The sequence below is a fragment of the Pinus tabuliformis genome, chromosome 7, assembly GCF_031772625.1.
Source record: "Pinus tabuliformis cultivar Carrire ecotype Pingquan chromosome 7, CPIR1, whole genome shotgun sequence".
NCBI classification, from domain to species: domain Eukaryota; kingdom Viridiplantae; phylum Streptophyta; class Pinopsida; order Pinales; family Pinaceae; genus Pinus; species Pinus tabuliformis.
Window position 1 is genome coordinate 1,549,733,213 of NC_142293.1, and position 16,844 is coordinate 1,549,750,056.

Sequence of the window (16,844 nt, forward strand, 5' to 3'; positions counted from 1 at the left end):
AAACAAGACCCTTAAGTTTGTGAAATAAGATCCCACCTTAAGCACATTTCCAAGACTTACTAAGTAATTTTTTAGATAATAATAACAATTATAATCTATAAATAATCCTTAAATATATATTCAATCCTTCATTATTATAACATTCCTCAACAAACATATATATATATATATATATATATATATATATATATAGAAGATTCATAATAAAAAAAACCTTATATAACTCCCTTTTAAAACCACTAACAAATACATTATCTCTTTTACAACATACCAATAAATTTCTCCAAAAAAATAAATAAATAAATAAAAAATCTACAACTCAAAACAATCTGAACCTATCAACTAATAGTTATTTAATCAACCCTTTTTCCCTTGAAGACTATCAACTTCCGTGCCTGATTATGACCTGTTTAAAGTCGCGAAACAAGAAAATGTTACTGGATTGACGCCGACGTACGAAGGACCTTCACCGATGGCAAGCAACGGCTTCGAACCCTCATCGATCACGCGCAGCCACAGGGCCTTTTCGAGCTTCAGATCCACGCAATGGGGCCAGATCTGGAGGGTCTGCGGGTCGGAGCAAGTGCTGGGAGCGTGGGAAATGAAGCAGGGACAGCAAAAATCGTCTTGGATTCAGGCTGCGGAGCTTCATTTCTGGCATGCAGCCTTCCCCGTGCCGTATGATCCCTCAAGACATTACAGGCTTTCTCTTGTCGGCGACCAGCAAGTTCCCAGGTCGGATCCAGGCGAAAACTTTTCCCTCGCGCTCCCTCAAAGACTCCAGGACGAAGCCTCCGTCGAAAGGTACGATTTCAGGCGGGTTAAAGAAAATATAAAGGCCCAGAGTGTGGACGGGTTGGGTTTTACGGCTTTTCCAACTGTTTCGATCGCTGCAGGGGGACTGCACGATGCAGATCTGCCCCCTCTCCCAACGGATTGGCTCAAACAGTATAGATCTGGGCCGGATCTATTGGATCTGGACAATCCTCGAGAACAGTTAGAATCCAGGCAGCAGATAGGGGGCAAGATTCATAGATCGAGCAGAGGTTTTACAGACATCAACATGCAAATGGAAGAACGACCCACAAAGAGGTCAAATCTGGAAGATTATTCACAAACAGAGCACTGGCAGATCAGCAGCGACAATGGCTCAGGCGGATCAGGAACCCAGCCGAAACCCAGGTCACAGGTAACAATAACACACTTTCAAATTTTCATTAAAACCCTAGAGGGGAAATCTAGATTAGTGTGGGTTCATGCAGATAGCACCATCATGCAGCTGAAACAACAAATCTGGGCATTGACGGGATGTCCTGTCCAGCTACAATATCTGGTCAGTGGTAGGTGGTCCCTCCAGGATAATAGAACCCTGGAAAGTTATGAGATCGGTCCAGAAACAACCATTGTCCTAAACCTCAGGCTGAGAGGAGGGGCTTTGGCCCAGGGACAGCAAAGCTCCCCAGGAGGGGACAAGGGGAAAAAGACAGCTCCTCAGCAACAACCCAAGGGAGGCTCCTCCTATAAAAACATTCTTCAGGGCAACAAAGATTCAGGGTCCTCTCCAGATCAAGGCAGATATATACCTAGACCATACATAGTAGATCAGCTAGGGCAAACCCCAGCCCTTAACTTTGATTCGTCAGGACTTGATGATTTCGTTAAGTCCTATGAAACGCAGGCCCTAATCTGCCGTTTTAACAGCTTCTGGCCAAAACCAACGGATCTATTTCATTGGATTTTCACCACTTGGACCATGGAATGTGATATACATTTATGCTCCAAGGGGTTTTTCATAGTCAGATTTGCATCCTCGGAAGTCAGAGACACAATCATTAGAGATGGGCCTTGGTTCTGGGGAACATCGGGGCTGTTCATGACCCCATGGTTCCCAGATTTCGATCCAAACAACATGACTGTATCCAAAATGCCGGTTTGGGTCCGTCTCTATAACCTTCCTCTTCACTTTTGGAGTGAACAAGTACTGGAAGGGATTGGGAACAGCATAGGGAGATATATCAAAACAGATCTGGAGAGGATTGATGAAAGGGTATACACTTTCGCACGCATTTGTGTGGAAGTAGATCTAAGCAAAGGGCTGCCAGACAACATAAGGCTGATCTACAAACAACAAAATTGGCTGCAAGCACTAGACTATGAAAATACCGCCTTCAGATGCAGGCTATGCAGGCAGACAGGGCATCTACAAAGCACATGTCCAGAAGCCAAGAAAGCAAATAGTAAAAAGAAGCAGAAAGGGAAGCAGAGGAAAGGATGGCAATTTCCTCCCCCTAACTCAGATGATGAAGAATCAGAAGCAGAAGAGGAAGACACCCCCGCAGAGAATGCAGAAGTACCCCAAGAAATGGAGACTCAGAAGGAAACTACATCAGATAACAAGACTTCACGGCTCCACCCAAATCAGGCAGAGAAGGCAATTGAGGAACAAAGCATGGGAGGGATCAAACGGCATCACCACTCAGATACTTCAGACTCAGACAAGGAAACAGCCTCACAGAAAGCAGAAACACAGTTAGTCTTAGCTTCGATCGAGCCCACTCAAGGAGAGTGGCGCAAGGTCGAAAAGAAAAAGGGGAGAAAAACTTGAAGCGTGAGTTTTTTACTCACTGCCGGAATCAGTTTTTTGCCTCTTTTCTCTCTTCTCTTTTCTCCTCTCTCATTCTTTTTCTTTTTGCACGTTAGCTTGTTAACGTTGCGTGAGGTGCGTAAGCACTCGAGCCCAAATGGGTAGCTCATGGAAATGCTTCAATGCATCTGCTAGTGTAACTTTTCATTTTTTAAATAAAAGGTTACCGTTTTTTCCCCTGGAAAAAAAGAAACAAGAAAATGTTACCAAGAACCTGTAAATTTCAATATTTAAATGCGTGTACGAATGATAGTCCGTTCTGTTGCTACGACTTGGTTCTAAATGCATGTGGATTTCGTGGACGTGGTTTACCGTTTCACACAGTGCTCGTTGGGGAATGGGGATTTTGCGGGCACAGAGTACCTCGAATGATGCAGTCGACATTAACCAAAAAGCGAAAACACATTGGTTTAAACTTTACTATGATCTTCAGGTTGATTAAACTCGAGCTAAATACCACAACGAAATGTTACACACTATTAAGCAATGACACTCTCATTTGTTTGGAATCATGAAAGAACAAGCTCTTGCCCAAAACCAAAACCAAAACCAAAACCTTGTAGGTATACAAAATTCAAAAGCGTCTCATCAGGATCAAGTTTAAAATAAAAGGTTTGTTTTTTATAAGATAATGGTGAGTGAAACATACGTAACTTCCATCGAAGTAATTGCTATGGTGCATCTTATACGTTATCTACAAAAAATTGAACAAATGGGAGAAGGTACATGGGAATGAGTGTAAGAAAGAAATCATGGATGAGACAAAACAACAAATGAATGCAAAAATAGAATATTTATCTCAATGCATGTCCCACAAACAAGAAGGATTTAAAGAGTTTTGTTATGGAGAAGTTTGGTAAGTGTATATTGGGAAAAGAGTAGGGTAGAAAGAAGAAATACTATGTTCAAGAATTCAATCCGAGTCGTGATCTCCAACAAAAAGAGTACATTGGAACTAGCATTCCATAGAGAGAGAAAATTCTTATTGCTCAATTAAGAACTAACTCACATGAACTATGATACGAAACAGGTAGATGGAAAAGACCTAAAGAAGCTTAGAAAGAACATGTGTGTACTTTTTGCACGTCAAAGACAATGGAATCAGAAAATCATTTCATTTTGGAATGTCATGCTTTCAAAGGCAATGGAATCGAAAAAACATTTCATTTGGAATGTCATGCTTTTAAAGACAGTTACAACTGTATTTTAACATTTATCTTTTCAGTAGTGAGGAGAATGTTAAAAAATTAAGTTAACTCATACTTAATTTATTTAAATAATAAAATAATTAAATTACAAAAACAAAAAAAACTAATAATTTCGTAAACTATTTCAAATCTAATAAAAAATAAAATTTCATTTCATTAACCCTGGCCAACCATCAACTAAGAATCTCCACATCTATGGCCTCCTTGTCCTGTAAAACATGACGTTGGACTGCTGATGTAGTGTATTCTTCCATCACAGTCTGACAGTCGTATGGGGTGTTATAATTGCGACCGACTTTTAATCGGAGTTGTCTATAATGCGACTTTTTGGAGATTCCGGTGACGGAATCCGGCGGAAGAAATTGAGGTTAAATCTTGATTTGTTGCAGTTAAAATGGTTTTTTAACTGCATATTTGGATTCAGCACCCTGAAAAACCACTGGGACGCTTTCATTGTGCAGAAACTAGCTATCAAACTTGCGATTCCAATAAATTCCTGCCGGATTTCGACCGGAAAAACCCGCCAGAAAGGCTTTCAAAAAGTCGCGTTATAGACAACTGCCTTTTAATCCCTCATTTTAAAGGAGGCCGGTAAAACATGACGTTGGACTGCTGATGTAGTGTATTATTCCATCACAGTCTGAGAGCCGTATGGGGTGTTATAATTGCGACCAACTTTTAATCCCTCTTTTAAGCTTTTAGCACATAATTCCAATGAAAAACAGTTAAAGAATTCGTTTTTATATAGTTGTTTGACTCTATCTCGAATAAATTTGAACAAAGTATCACGAGGTCACAATTTCTATAATAGAAATTCTCACAGGGTTTACATAAAATGTAACTAAAATTTTTGGAAAGCTGTTTATAGATTTTAATGGAAAATAATGGAAATTTTGGCAAGATTTTGATAAAATTTACTGGAAATTTTTGGAATATGGATTATAACTGTCTACCTTCATAAATTTGGGTTTTGAATCCACTTCCACCATTAGAAAAGCTATTCAAATACTCCAACAAACCAAATTAAAAAGAAAAATCTAGCTGGATTCTCACAAGAAATTTGCCATTCTCTCTAAATTTTGGCCTCAATATAATGCCAATTTGAACATGTAATATTATACATATAATATCGACATATATAATTTGTAAGCTGTAGGTTTTAGTTTTCATTAGTTTAATGATTCAAATCTATGGGAAGAGTTGAAAGTAAGATGTGACAGTAAAAATTATCTATTAATATATCAAAATCTTATACAAATTATATTAAAATCAAAATGTTTCATTTAGCATTAAAGTTGTTTTTTATTTGATAAAAAATCATTAAATAAAAATTAAAGTAGAATATATAATTTTAAAATTTTGTTGTTTGGTTAAAAATAATTTAACATATAATTTTTTATTTTATTATAATAAAGATACAACTTAAAAAAGAAAAATAAACTTAAATGGTTTATGTAGAAGTTAACACCATTTCAAAAATAAATTTATAAAATAATTTAAACACCCATATAAAATCCAATCCTACATACATAAAATACATGAACTTGTTATGCGTAAAATAGTTAAATAATATGTAAGATAATGTGGATATTTCTTTAGAATGTTTTGTCTAGATGTATATTGATATTGAAATGAAAGAAACATGTAAATGAACGTGTCATTCACATAAATGAGCACAATATATAATCTATGAAATTTAATATGGTAGAAAACTTAGTTAGAACGTGAGGCCTACGCTTTGCTCTCTTTTTTGTAGAGATGAAATGTATCTATAAACAAATGGGTACTCACTATGGAATTTCCATGGACATTCGAGCCTAAATGTCAACTACATCATGTTTTTATGCTTCAATATCCTACTCCTAGATGCTCTACCTAACTATGAAATATTAACAATTCCAAAAGAATGAAACCCTTCTCTAGCCCCACATGCTTATGTAATGGGATATGATATCATATTCACTTAATATCGTGATGATTAAGCTTATGCTAAAAACAAATTCCTAATCTGAAAAATGATTGAGGTGATTTTTGCATTGTTGGAAATTCTATAGTGTGCATAAAAACATTAAGGGAGTAGATCTAAAATCACGAAGAATTGACCAGAAATGTGTTGTTTGATGCCTCAAACTAGCTCTAGAATGTTTGTCCATATATAGTTGATTCTTAGTTGAGATTGCCTCTAGTAAAAACGTTATGGATAGGAAAATTCTAGATAGAATCATGTCTTGGATTATGACAATACATTTGGTGTCAATTTTTTCATCTTCCTAGAAGTTTATATGATAATTGTCCTCATTCACGTATTTGAAGAAAAGGGGCTAATCTTGTGCCAAGGACACTATGATGGGAGTTGTACCATTATCTCTTTTAGAGAAAGAAGCAATTTCATAAAACTACAAATTTTGTTTGTGATAAGAAATTGGTCCCCTGTTTTTCCCACTCTCTCAATTTCTAAGATATTCACTATGTTATTTTTTCTTTGCTACTATAATGTTATATTTATAATTTATCAGTTTTATATTAATAATGTTTTGAGTTACTACAAAATGTGGTTTTCATTTCTAATTGGAATAGAAAATTAAGATGCTTTTATTGGATAAATAAATATAAAAGAAGCAAAAACAAATAAAAATATTCATTTAAATTTGATAAATATAATATTCTTGTTCAATTTTCGTATTGAATCAACTTTATTCTCTTCTCTCTCAAAGGACCTAAATGGAGAACATAAGAGAAAATTCAAAATATTTTATGTTTTTGATGGATAGAGAAGGAAATACAAACTAATACATCATAGAAAAACACGCAAAATAATTGGCATGAGCTGGACATAATTTATCATTAATAGAGGAGGTTTCTTTGGAGGAATTAAAAGGCAATCTCTCTAGTTTTAGGATAAAAGATTGGGTTGGGACACCTGGACTAGGTAGTTATTTTTGGGATTCTTAAATTTAATGAAAAGTGAATTGTGGTGCGATATATTTTGAAAAATCTTGTTGATTTTCCTTATTTTTAGCTTTCTAGGATAAAATATTTTACTGAATACATGAGGAAATTTTTCCTCCTCCTTCTCCCTAAAGTACAATTTGGCCTTACATAGAATTTTCTCTTTCAATGTTATGTGTCACATTTCATGTTACACTTATGTAATTTTGGACTTCTACAAAACTATATATTCTACCTACACTACCTAATCTATTGGTCCTAAGTGTTGTAGTCTATAGGACCTTCACTATTAAATAAATGTGCATATAGGGGCATAGATTCATCCTATATGCAATATTGGCCACCTTCTCGAATAATTCAAAAGGACTATGCAAAAGAGCCTTCACCTTCCTAGCAAGACCTTGCAACCTTTCCTTGTTCAAATGCAACTAAACTATGTCACTCATCTTGAATGTTTTCTCAGGTCAACACTAATATTATCAGTCCTTTCTTGTGACTTTGTCAATTTCTTCTTTACTTGAGAATGAATATACCAATCTTTTCAGCAATTTACTCTACTTTTTATGAATATCCTATGATATCTTCCATCACTCGTCCTTATTGTCCATATATATCACCTTAGTATAAGAGTGTTAAATATGAAATCAATTTTTTACCCAAAGTATTTGATACTTACAATTATAACCTATTATATGCTGATTACTTCCACCTTCCCTTCTATGGATGTAAAGATATAGATCTCCTTACTTTAATTCAAACATTCTCCCAAAATATTTTCCAAAAGGCTCTAAGAAATATGGCATCCCTATCTAAGATTATTCGTGTTGATATACTAAAGAACACCTAGACCTTTTCAAAGGATGTGTTTATTGTTTCTTTTCCTTTGATGGCCATTTTACATGGCATAAGAATGTGCATCTTTCGGAATATCAATTACCACAAATGGGTAGTCACGTCCCTTCTTTGTTCTTGGTAAACCACCCATAAAATCCATGGAGATGTTATCCCAGGGCTTAGTAGTTACACATAAGGAATGGCATAAATATTTGTTTTCTATTACGAGGCTTACTAATACAACAAAGTGTGCATACTCTAATATATTAAGCTAGATCATGCATTGTAGGCCAATACAAATATTCTCTTTGTATAGCCACTTGTATTTGTCTCCATTTCAAAAGGCTTTTCAAACTCCAACAATGCAAGGACTAATGGTTGACTGATATTCTATTTCATCTCATTGAAAGCATCCCTTGATTCTTCCCCCACAAGAAACTCTTATCGTTGGCTATTATGGTATGAAGTGGCGCAACCATAGCTAAAATTCATGGTATAAACTTCCATAGATACTAAAATGCACTGTGCGACATTAATAGGATCTAGCCACTTGAGTATGGCCTCAATTTTCGTGATATTTGTCACGACCTCCCATCCACCTCACTAAGGTTCAAATCTATTAAATCGACATGTTAAGCTCTAGAAAAGAGTGAGTTATGTGGCTCTCTTTAATGAGTATATAATGTGGCACACATCTTAAGCTTTTGAAAAGAGTAAGTTATGTGGTGAGATAAGCTGGAGCTTGATTTCTCTGTGTGGGCAGTCTTTAATGCCCTTGATTTTTGTCAAATAGGCTTAGCTTGAATGCTTGGGTAGAATAGTAGTAGGCTCCCATCCCAAATTCAAATCCAATAAAATGACATGTTAAACTCTTGAAAACAATAACATATATAATACTCTTAAATTAGTATATAATATGACATAGATGTTAAACTCTTAAAAAAAAATCTATATAATACTCTTAAATAAGTATATAATATGACACACATGTTAACCTCCTGAAAATCATAATCTATTTAGAATTCTAAATGAGTATGTAATGTGATTTTAATATAGTACTAATAACTTGACTATTACCTCTGTAAATGAGTATGTAATGTGATTTTAATATAGTACTAATAACTTGACTATTACCTCTGGAAAAAAAGAAGAAGCTAATTTTACTCTAAAAATAAAAATAAAATATAAAATCCTTTCACAACATACAATTAGAAAGAGATAAAGTAAAATAAAACATATATTGATTCTCATGACTCCTAATTGTCAAGGTTCACCATTTTGCATGTTTAAAACAATTTTCGTATTTAACAACTTTCTAGATACACAATTTTCTTCATCGTAATATTTTACTTGAATTAGGAAAGGACCAACCAATTACCACACTGGCTAAGCATTAAATGCCATCGTTACAGTAACTTTTAGTTTTTCCGTTTCTCATTGCCAGGCAATGAGAAACTCGTACGCAATTGAGGAAGTTTTTAATGCAGCCAATTTTCTGCACGCCAAAGCGTCAATGCAGGAAGACCTCTCTAGGTACCACGTCAATTTTTTATTCAAATAACCAGAGCTCAATGTCAATTTATTTATGCTGGCAACAGTAGCTTAGATTGCTGTTTTACATGATTAATTTTATTCAAGTAACAGTCGCTTAATATAATTAAGCTTATAGATTGCTGTTTTACAGCGAGGAATGTAAATAAGGGGAGCCGTTCTCAATGGCTCCAGCGATTTCTGCTAGAAATATTCGCATAGCGGCAGGCGGCAAGCATACAGGAACCACTATGCCTTCCATTCCACTTTTATTTCGGTACGGGATGAAGAAGCTCGACAAGCCAGCCACTGTACCCACTCCACTTTCTGCTGGGCCGCCGTAGGCTGCTCTTCCCCACCCGAAATCAACATCTTCAAACCCGATTTTGGTACAGTCCGACACCACATAGGTGCCAACTACTGTAAACAGAGGGCGCCCTCTCAACTCCATCAAATCGATCACCGACCGCATGTACTCGTCGTTCACACCCATTTTTGCTTGGCGGATCAATTTCACAGCGAAGGACAATGGTTTGCTTGCCAGTTCTCCCGCGGTCGTCTTCGCGCATGGCAAACTGATAGCATTGCCATAGAAATTTTTGGGAAGAGGCGGGTCGAATCTCGTTCGGGCATCCAGGGTGAATAAGAGCCGAACTTCTTGGTCCACTGGCAGTTGGAGAGCCCTTGTTCTCAAACGCCACAAACACGCTGATAGAGCCTCAAAGGTAGGGCACTTGCCTTGCCCTACAGCTTGTCTCTTCAGCGATTCAATCTCCTTTGGCCCGAAAAAAAATGATTCGTGAACCATCTCGTCCACATTCATCATTTCTCCGTCCTTGTCTTGGATTTGATCATATTCGTAGTGGGGGAATTTAACTGCAGGATTGGTCCGTGGTCGGAGGAGTTCTCTTTCCCAAACTGGAGGAGCCGAAGGCCTGGTCTCACCCTTGGCCATTTCACCCAGAGCTTTCAAGAATTGAACGAGGCCAAGGGCGTCGCTCATGGTGTGATTCAAACGAAGGGCAAATATGAACCCTCCGCATCTCAGCCGCGTTACCTGAAATATCGTAATAAGAAACACGTGAAGAAAACAGAATTTAGAGTGGAATATGAATTGAGTTCATCAGAGAATGAAAGAATTAACCTGAATGAGAAGGAGGGGAGAGTTGGTAATATTTTGTGAGCCTGGCACGTCGTGCAGCAGATCAGTCCAGCACGGGAACGGTGGGTGCAGGTCTCCGAATTCCTCCATAGAAATGTCGGCATCAGCTTCCACAAACAGCACGCCTTCGCTCGTGCAGTCGACGACGAGCTTGCCGAAGGGCGCGTCTCTCAATCTTCCGGCAAAAGGATAGTAAAACACCAAAACCTTCGCCAGCCCCTCTCTGAAAACTCGAGCGGGGTCCTCACCTTTTTTCGAAGGATCGAAGCGATAGAACTGAACGATGGGAATATGGAATCTCAGAGTCGGTTGATCATCTATATTGGAAAGGTATAGCAACCCTTTCGGAGTAGGCACGGAAGGAGCGACGAGGACAGCCGGCTTTCTGGTGACCTTCATATTCAGAGCAGCCATTAGAACAAAGCTATCGATAAGCCTACGAAGCGAGCACAAAATCAAAAGCCACCGGAACAGAATGCACCGCGTTGCAGACTCAAGGCAAAGGAATTCGAAGATGCTGAGGCCTGCATTTGGTGAGACGATTTATAAAGTTCGAATTGGAGCTGACCGGTTCAACCCATTCTAAAAACATCATTGAATTGTGTCCCACGTGGATATTTGTCTTTCCAGTGTCCTAATGTCTCGGGCATGAATGCTAACGAAATGATTAACATGGATGGATTTTGTTTAAAAAAAATTGTTGTAAATTGTTGTTAAATGTGATGTATTTAGTTTGAAAAAAAAAATTGTTGTAAATTTTTTAAAGGGTATGTTTGATTCATGTAATTTGTATATTTTATAATAAATTAATTTATTTATATATTTAAAAATTCATATGAAATAAATTTATATATTTAAAAACTCATGTTAATAACAAAAATATATAATAGCTTTGCACATATCCTAATCATATTTGGAATACAAATTAGCGAAATCAAATTGTTAGTCCCGTTGATTGTAGTTTGTATTCTTCCTTTCAGTGTAATGTTACATTAATTAAATATATATTGTTTTAATTATTGAAATTAGAACGTGTAAATTTCAATCTTTTCAAAAAACGCATAACAACGTTTCAGCGTACTTTCCTCCCCATATCAGGTGATGGGTGGAGAAGATTGACAGATTGCTACGATTGGTCCTTGCTGTGGTTTAAATGCATGTGGATCACACAGTGCTCGGCTCGTTGGTAATGGGGATTTTATTTCCACAGAATATGTTTAATGTTGTGGTAGACATTTATCAAAAAAGTTAGTTTAAATAACATAAATCAAAATTTTATCTCAATTTTTTTAGCCGGATTCTGACACCGGAAACTTCAAAAAATAGCACTACAACTCCAAAAATCAAACGAGTTGTCTTTAGTGCCATTTTTTGAAAGCTTTTCTGGTGGATTTTCCGGTTTAATTTTTATAAAATCCCGCAGGAATTCTTTGAAATCACAAGTTTGATGGGTAACCCCCGCACAATAGAAGTGCTGTAGGGGTTTTTTTGAATCCATATATACAGTCAAAAACTAGTTTAAATAAGACAAATCATGATTTCACCTCAATTTCTTCCGCCAGATTCCGGCTCGGGAAACTCCAAAAGTGTCACTAGAGACAACTCCAAAGTGAAATACTATGATTTTTTGCGAGCATCTAATGCCAAAGTTAGATTACATCTAAATTTTTAAAGTGTAATGTATTATTTTTCATTGTTTAAATTGTATTTTTGAAGGTTAAATAAAAAATATATATGGTATCAAATAAAAATTTTATTTCTAATTACTTTAAAACATATTATCTTTTTACTTCTAACTACTTTATAACAGATTTTTTTATTTTTTTTAAACACAAAAAATCAACAAATTTACACATCCCTATATAAAATAAGTTTCTCAACTCGACAAAAAACGTTACACAATATTATATTAAGAGATTACACTCTCATTTGTTTGGAATCATGAAAGAACAAACTCTTCCCAAAGAAGTAGTCTAAAAATTATGTTTTTTCCAAGAAAGTTACGCAAATTCTGGCCATATTTTGAAAAAATCTTATTTTTGTAAATCCAAATAAAAGCTGTTAAAATTCATAATTTTAGGTGCTTTAAACATTTTTGATGGTGCTGAACTCATTTCCACTATAAAAAAATATGATTCAACCACTGCATCTACAAGATTTTTTGAAATTTTTTTATGTAGATTCTAGCCACTTTTGACAGTCCAGACAATTTTTCAACCTCCTACGTAAACCACTCCTTGCCAAATCCATATAAATATACAAAATTCTCCATTGTAATTTCGAAATTTCAAAACAACTCTCAGAAAACCTAATAATAACGTTTCAAGATGATCCTAATTCTCGCACACCATCAAACTGAGCATCCATTGGTGTGGGAATCTCGACACCGACAGCCTCCTTAAACACTCAAATCACCTTTCTCCATTGGCGTCGGAATCTCGACACCGACGTGTAAAACATGACGTTGGACTGCTGACGTAAAGTATTCTCGCATCATCGTCTGACAGCCGTATGAGGTGTTATAATTGCGACCGACTTTTAATCCATCTTTTAAGTTTTTAGCACATAATTGCAAGGAAAAATAATTACAGAATTCGTCTTTTATATAGCTGTTTGACTCTTATATCGAATAAGTTTGAACAGTATAGTATCCCGAGGCAACAATAGAAATTCTAACAAGGTTTTCATAAAATTTAATTAAATTGGTCGGAAATCTGGTTTATATAGTTATTTGGGAAAATAATAAAAAAATTTGGTAATATTTTGATAAAACCTAGTCAAAATTTTTGGAATGTGAGTTATTGCTGTGAGTTATTGCTGTTGATTTTCAGGAATTTGAGTGTTTCAAGGGTTTTTTTATGAGACTTAATCCATTTCCACCATCCAAAAAGCTATTCAAACACTCCAACTTCCATTTTTTTTAAATTTCTCGTTAGATTTTGACAAAAAAAATTGTCATTGGGCCAAATTCTAGCTTCAATAGACAATGCCAATTTGAACATGTAAATATTATACATATAAACATGCACACAAATATAATTTGTAAAATGTAAGTTTTACTTCTTATTAATTTAGTAATTCAAATTTTATAGGAAGAGTTGAAAACAAGAATTACATGTGAGAATAAAAACTATCCTTTATTATTTCTAAACCTTATATAAATTATATCTAAATCAAAATGTTTTATGAATTAAAAATTTATATTTGATAAAAATAACATTGAATAAAAATTAAAAGTTAAAAGTAAAGCATATAATTTTAAAGTTTTATTGTTTTGTTAAAAATAATTTAATATATAAATTTTTCATTTTATTATAATGAAAATAAAGCTTAATTTTTTATTTTTATTTTGACTTAAATGACATGTTCATCCCGAAGTTAACACCATTTCAAAAATAATTTAACCTTCCATATAAAATTCAACCTTACATAAAATATATGAACTTGTTATACTTAAAATAATTAAATGATATGTAAGATAATGAGGATATCTCCATAGAATGTTTTTCATATATATATATATATATATATATATATATATCTTAAAATATTAAATTATATAATTTACTATTTTAGAGGTTAGATTTGATATTACATAGGTATTGTTAAAAATTATAAAAATAATTGATATTGAAATAAAAAAAACATGTAAATGCATATGTTATTCACATACATGAGTATAATATATAATCTATGAAATTTAATATGGTAGAAAGCTTATATAGAAGATGAGACCTATGTTTTCTTCTCTTTTTTCTAGACATGAAATGTACATACAAACAAAGGGTACTCACTATGGCATTTCCATGGACACTCTAGGTTAAATGTCAACTACATAATGTTTTTATACTTCAATATCCTACTCCTAGATGCTCTACTTAATTATGAAATATTAACAATACCAAAAGAATGGAACCCTTCGCTTCATAGAATCCCATCCTAGTGTTTAACATAGTATGAAAGTGATCTAGATTTAGGGTTAGGAATTTTGCTTGCCTTAACCCTCAATTAGTGCTAAAGTTTTGGAGCCTCTAAAAACTTCTTGAAAATCCATACTTGACTAGCCCCACACGCTTGTGTAATGGGATATGACATCATATTCACTTAATATCATGATGATTAGGCTTATGCCAAAAATAACTTCCTAATTTGAAAAATGATTGAGGTGATTTTTTCATTGTTAGAAATTCTATAGTGTGCATAAAAGAATTAAGGGAGTAAAGCTAAACTCATAAAGAATTGACCCAGAAATGTGTTGTGTGATGCCTCAAACTAGCTCTAGAATGTTTGTCCACATATGGTTGATTCTTAGTTGAGATTGACTCTAGTAAAAATGTTATGGATATAATAAATTTCAAATGGAAATAAAATTATTTTCGAAGAGGAAAATTCTAGATATAGTCATGTCCTGATTATGACAATACATTTAGTGTCAATTTTTTCATCTTCCTAAAAGTTTAAATGATAATTGTCCTCATTCACTTATTTGAAGAAAAAAGGTTAATCTTGTTTTGGACAAAGAAGAAATTTCATAAAACTAAGAATTTTGATTATGATAAGGAATTAGTCCTCTTTTTTTCCAATCTCTCCCTTTCTAAATTATCGGACTTGACAAAAAAATGCATATATATTGACTATGCTATTTATTCTTTGCTAATATAATGTTATATTTATAATTGATTAGTTTTATATTAACAATGGTTTGAGTCACTACAAAATGTGGTTTTCATTTCAAATTGGAATAAAAACTTGACATGCTTTTATTGGACAAATAAAGATAAAAGAAGTAAAAACAAATTAAAATATTCATTTAAATTTGATAAATATAATATCTTTGTTCAATCTTCTTATTGAATCACCTTTATTATCTTCTCTCTCAAACGATCTAAAGGGAGAACATAAGAGAAAAGTCTAAATATTCTATATTTTTTGTGGAATGAAAGGTGAAATACAAATTGATACATTTTAGAAACACACACAAGATAATTTACATGACATTGACATAATTTATCATTAATAGATGAGGTTTATTTGGAGGAATTAAAATCTAATCTCTCTAATCTTAGGATAAAAGCTTGGGTTTGGACATAGACTATGTAGTTATTTTTGGGATTTCTAAATTTATTGAAAAGTGAATTGTGGTGGGATATATTTTGAAAAATATTGTTGATTTTCTTTATTGCTAGGATAAAATATTTGTATTAATTTGTGTTTGTCATTGCATCTTTCTATTTAATCAAGAATTCTTTTGCAATAATTAAATTATACAGGATTAAAATCTACATGTCCATATAAACATCCAATAAAAAAATGTATTTTATTAAATTATGGAGTATGAAACAACAATTGCAACGTGCCCTTCATATTGGGTAACATTGGAACTTTCCACTATGTGCACATAAGAAAGGGTGTGGAAGGAAGTTTATTTGTCAACATTACAAATATTTTTCCAACTACACCCTCACCCGACCCCCTCTTTTCTTCCTCTGCACTCCACACAATTAGGGATATTTGTTTAGCCCTCTCCCCTCTCCCCACCCCCTAGCTTATGTAAGGGACCTGGAACCCCCGTCATTTCTAGCATCATTGGGTAGAGCAATAGTAGTGTCAATGTTAGAGCACTCACCGACAAACCTCCGTAGCCTCGCTTACTTAAATGACCTGCTCAGGGCATTGTGTCAATGTTATTGCCAAGGTACTCACTAACATAATGTCACTCACAAAATTAGTCTTTTTATTTAAAATGATTTTTCAAACACTAAAAAATGGAATTATCTCACATCAAGGCTCGCTTAGCCAATGGAAAATTAGAAACAAGATTTATAGAAATTAGATAATTAATTTTGAAGTTACTGAAAATTAGGATTATTTGACATTTTCCCAAAACTTTCGTTAAAATTGCAAATACCAAACAAAATAATAAAGTCAATGAACTTTGACTGCAAAGCTAGTATTATAATCTTGGGAAAAACCAAGACTAATAATAAAATTAAAAATGCTTAAATTTTGTTGAATTAAAAAAATTGTAATTATTGAATAATAAATTACTATTTATGATTTAAAGATTAAAATTTACCTAATATATATGGTTATATATCAAACTTAATAGCAAATGGAATTTGATAATAATTATATGCCACCCTATCACGTCACATTGATAGATAGTCATAGATATGAAATGTTCTAATATCTCACTATAATTACCCATTAGTATTCATCACTGACAAATTAAATGGTTTAGCTAGAAAAAACTTTATGATATTATAAAAAATAAAATTATTATCAAAATATAAAAGAAAAAAATTAAACTAATAATAAATTAGAGATTTGAAATTTTATTTATTATTAAAATATTATGAAAATTAATCAAATTAATAGAAATCGATCATATATCATAAAAAACAATATTATTATTAAAATATCAAAGAAAAATATTAAACTAGAAATTTGAAACTTATTATTAAAATATTATACAAGATAATCAAATTAATAATAAATCAATAATATTAAATCTTAT

General features: G+C 33.7%; 1 protein-coding gene across 1 annotated transcript; it reads right to left on the reverse strand.

The window, feature by feature from the left end:
* Positions 1 to 9,313: 9,313 nt before the first annotated feature.
* On the reverse strand, positions 9,314 to 10,741 carry LOC149253812 (benzyl alcohol O-benzoyltransferase-like). Its single transcript, XM_089456934.1, has 2 exons — positions 10,310 to 10,741; positions 9,314 to 10,222 (listed from the first exon to the last, which is right to left on the reverse strand). Exons 1-2 carry the CDS (start codon positions 10,739 to 10,741, stop codon positions 9,314 to 9,316), a joined length of 1,341 nt encoding a protein of 446 aa, XP_089313060.1.
* Between the last annotated feature and the right edge of the window lie 6,103 nt (positions 10,742 to 16,844).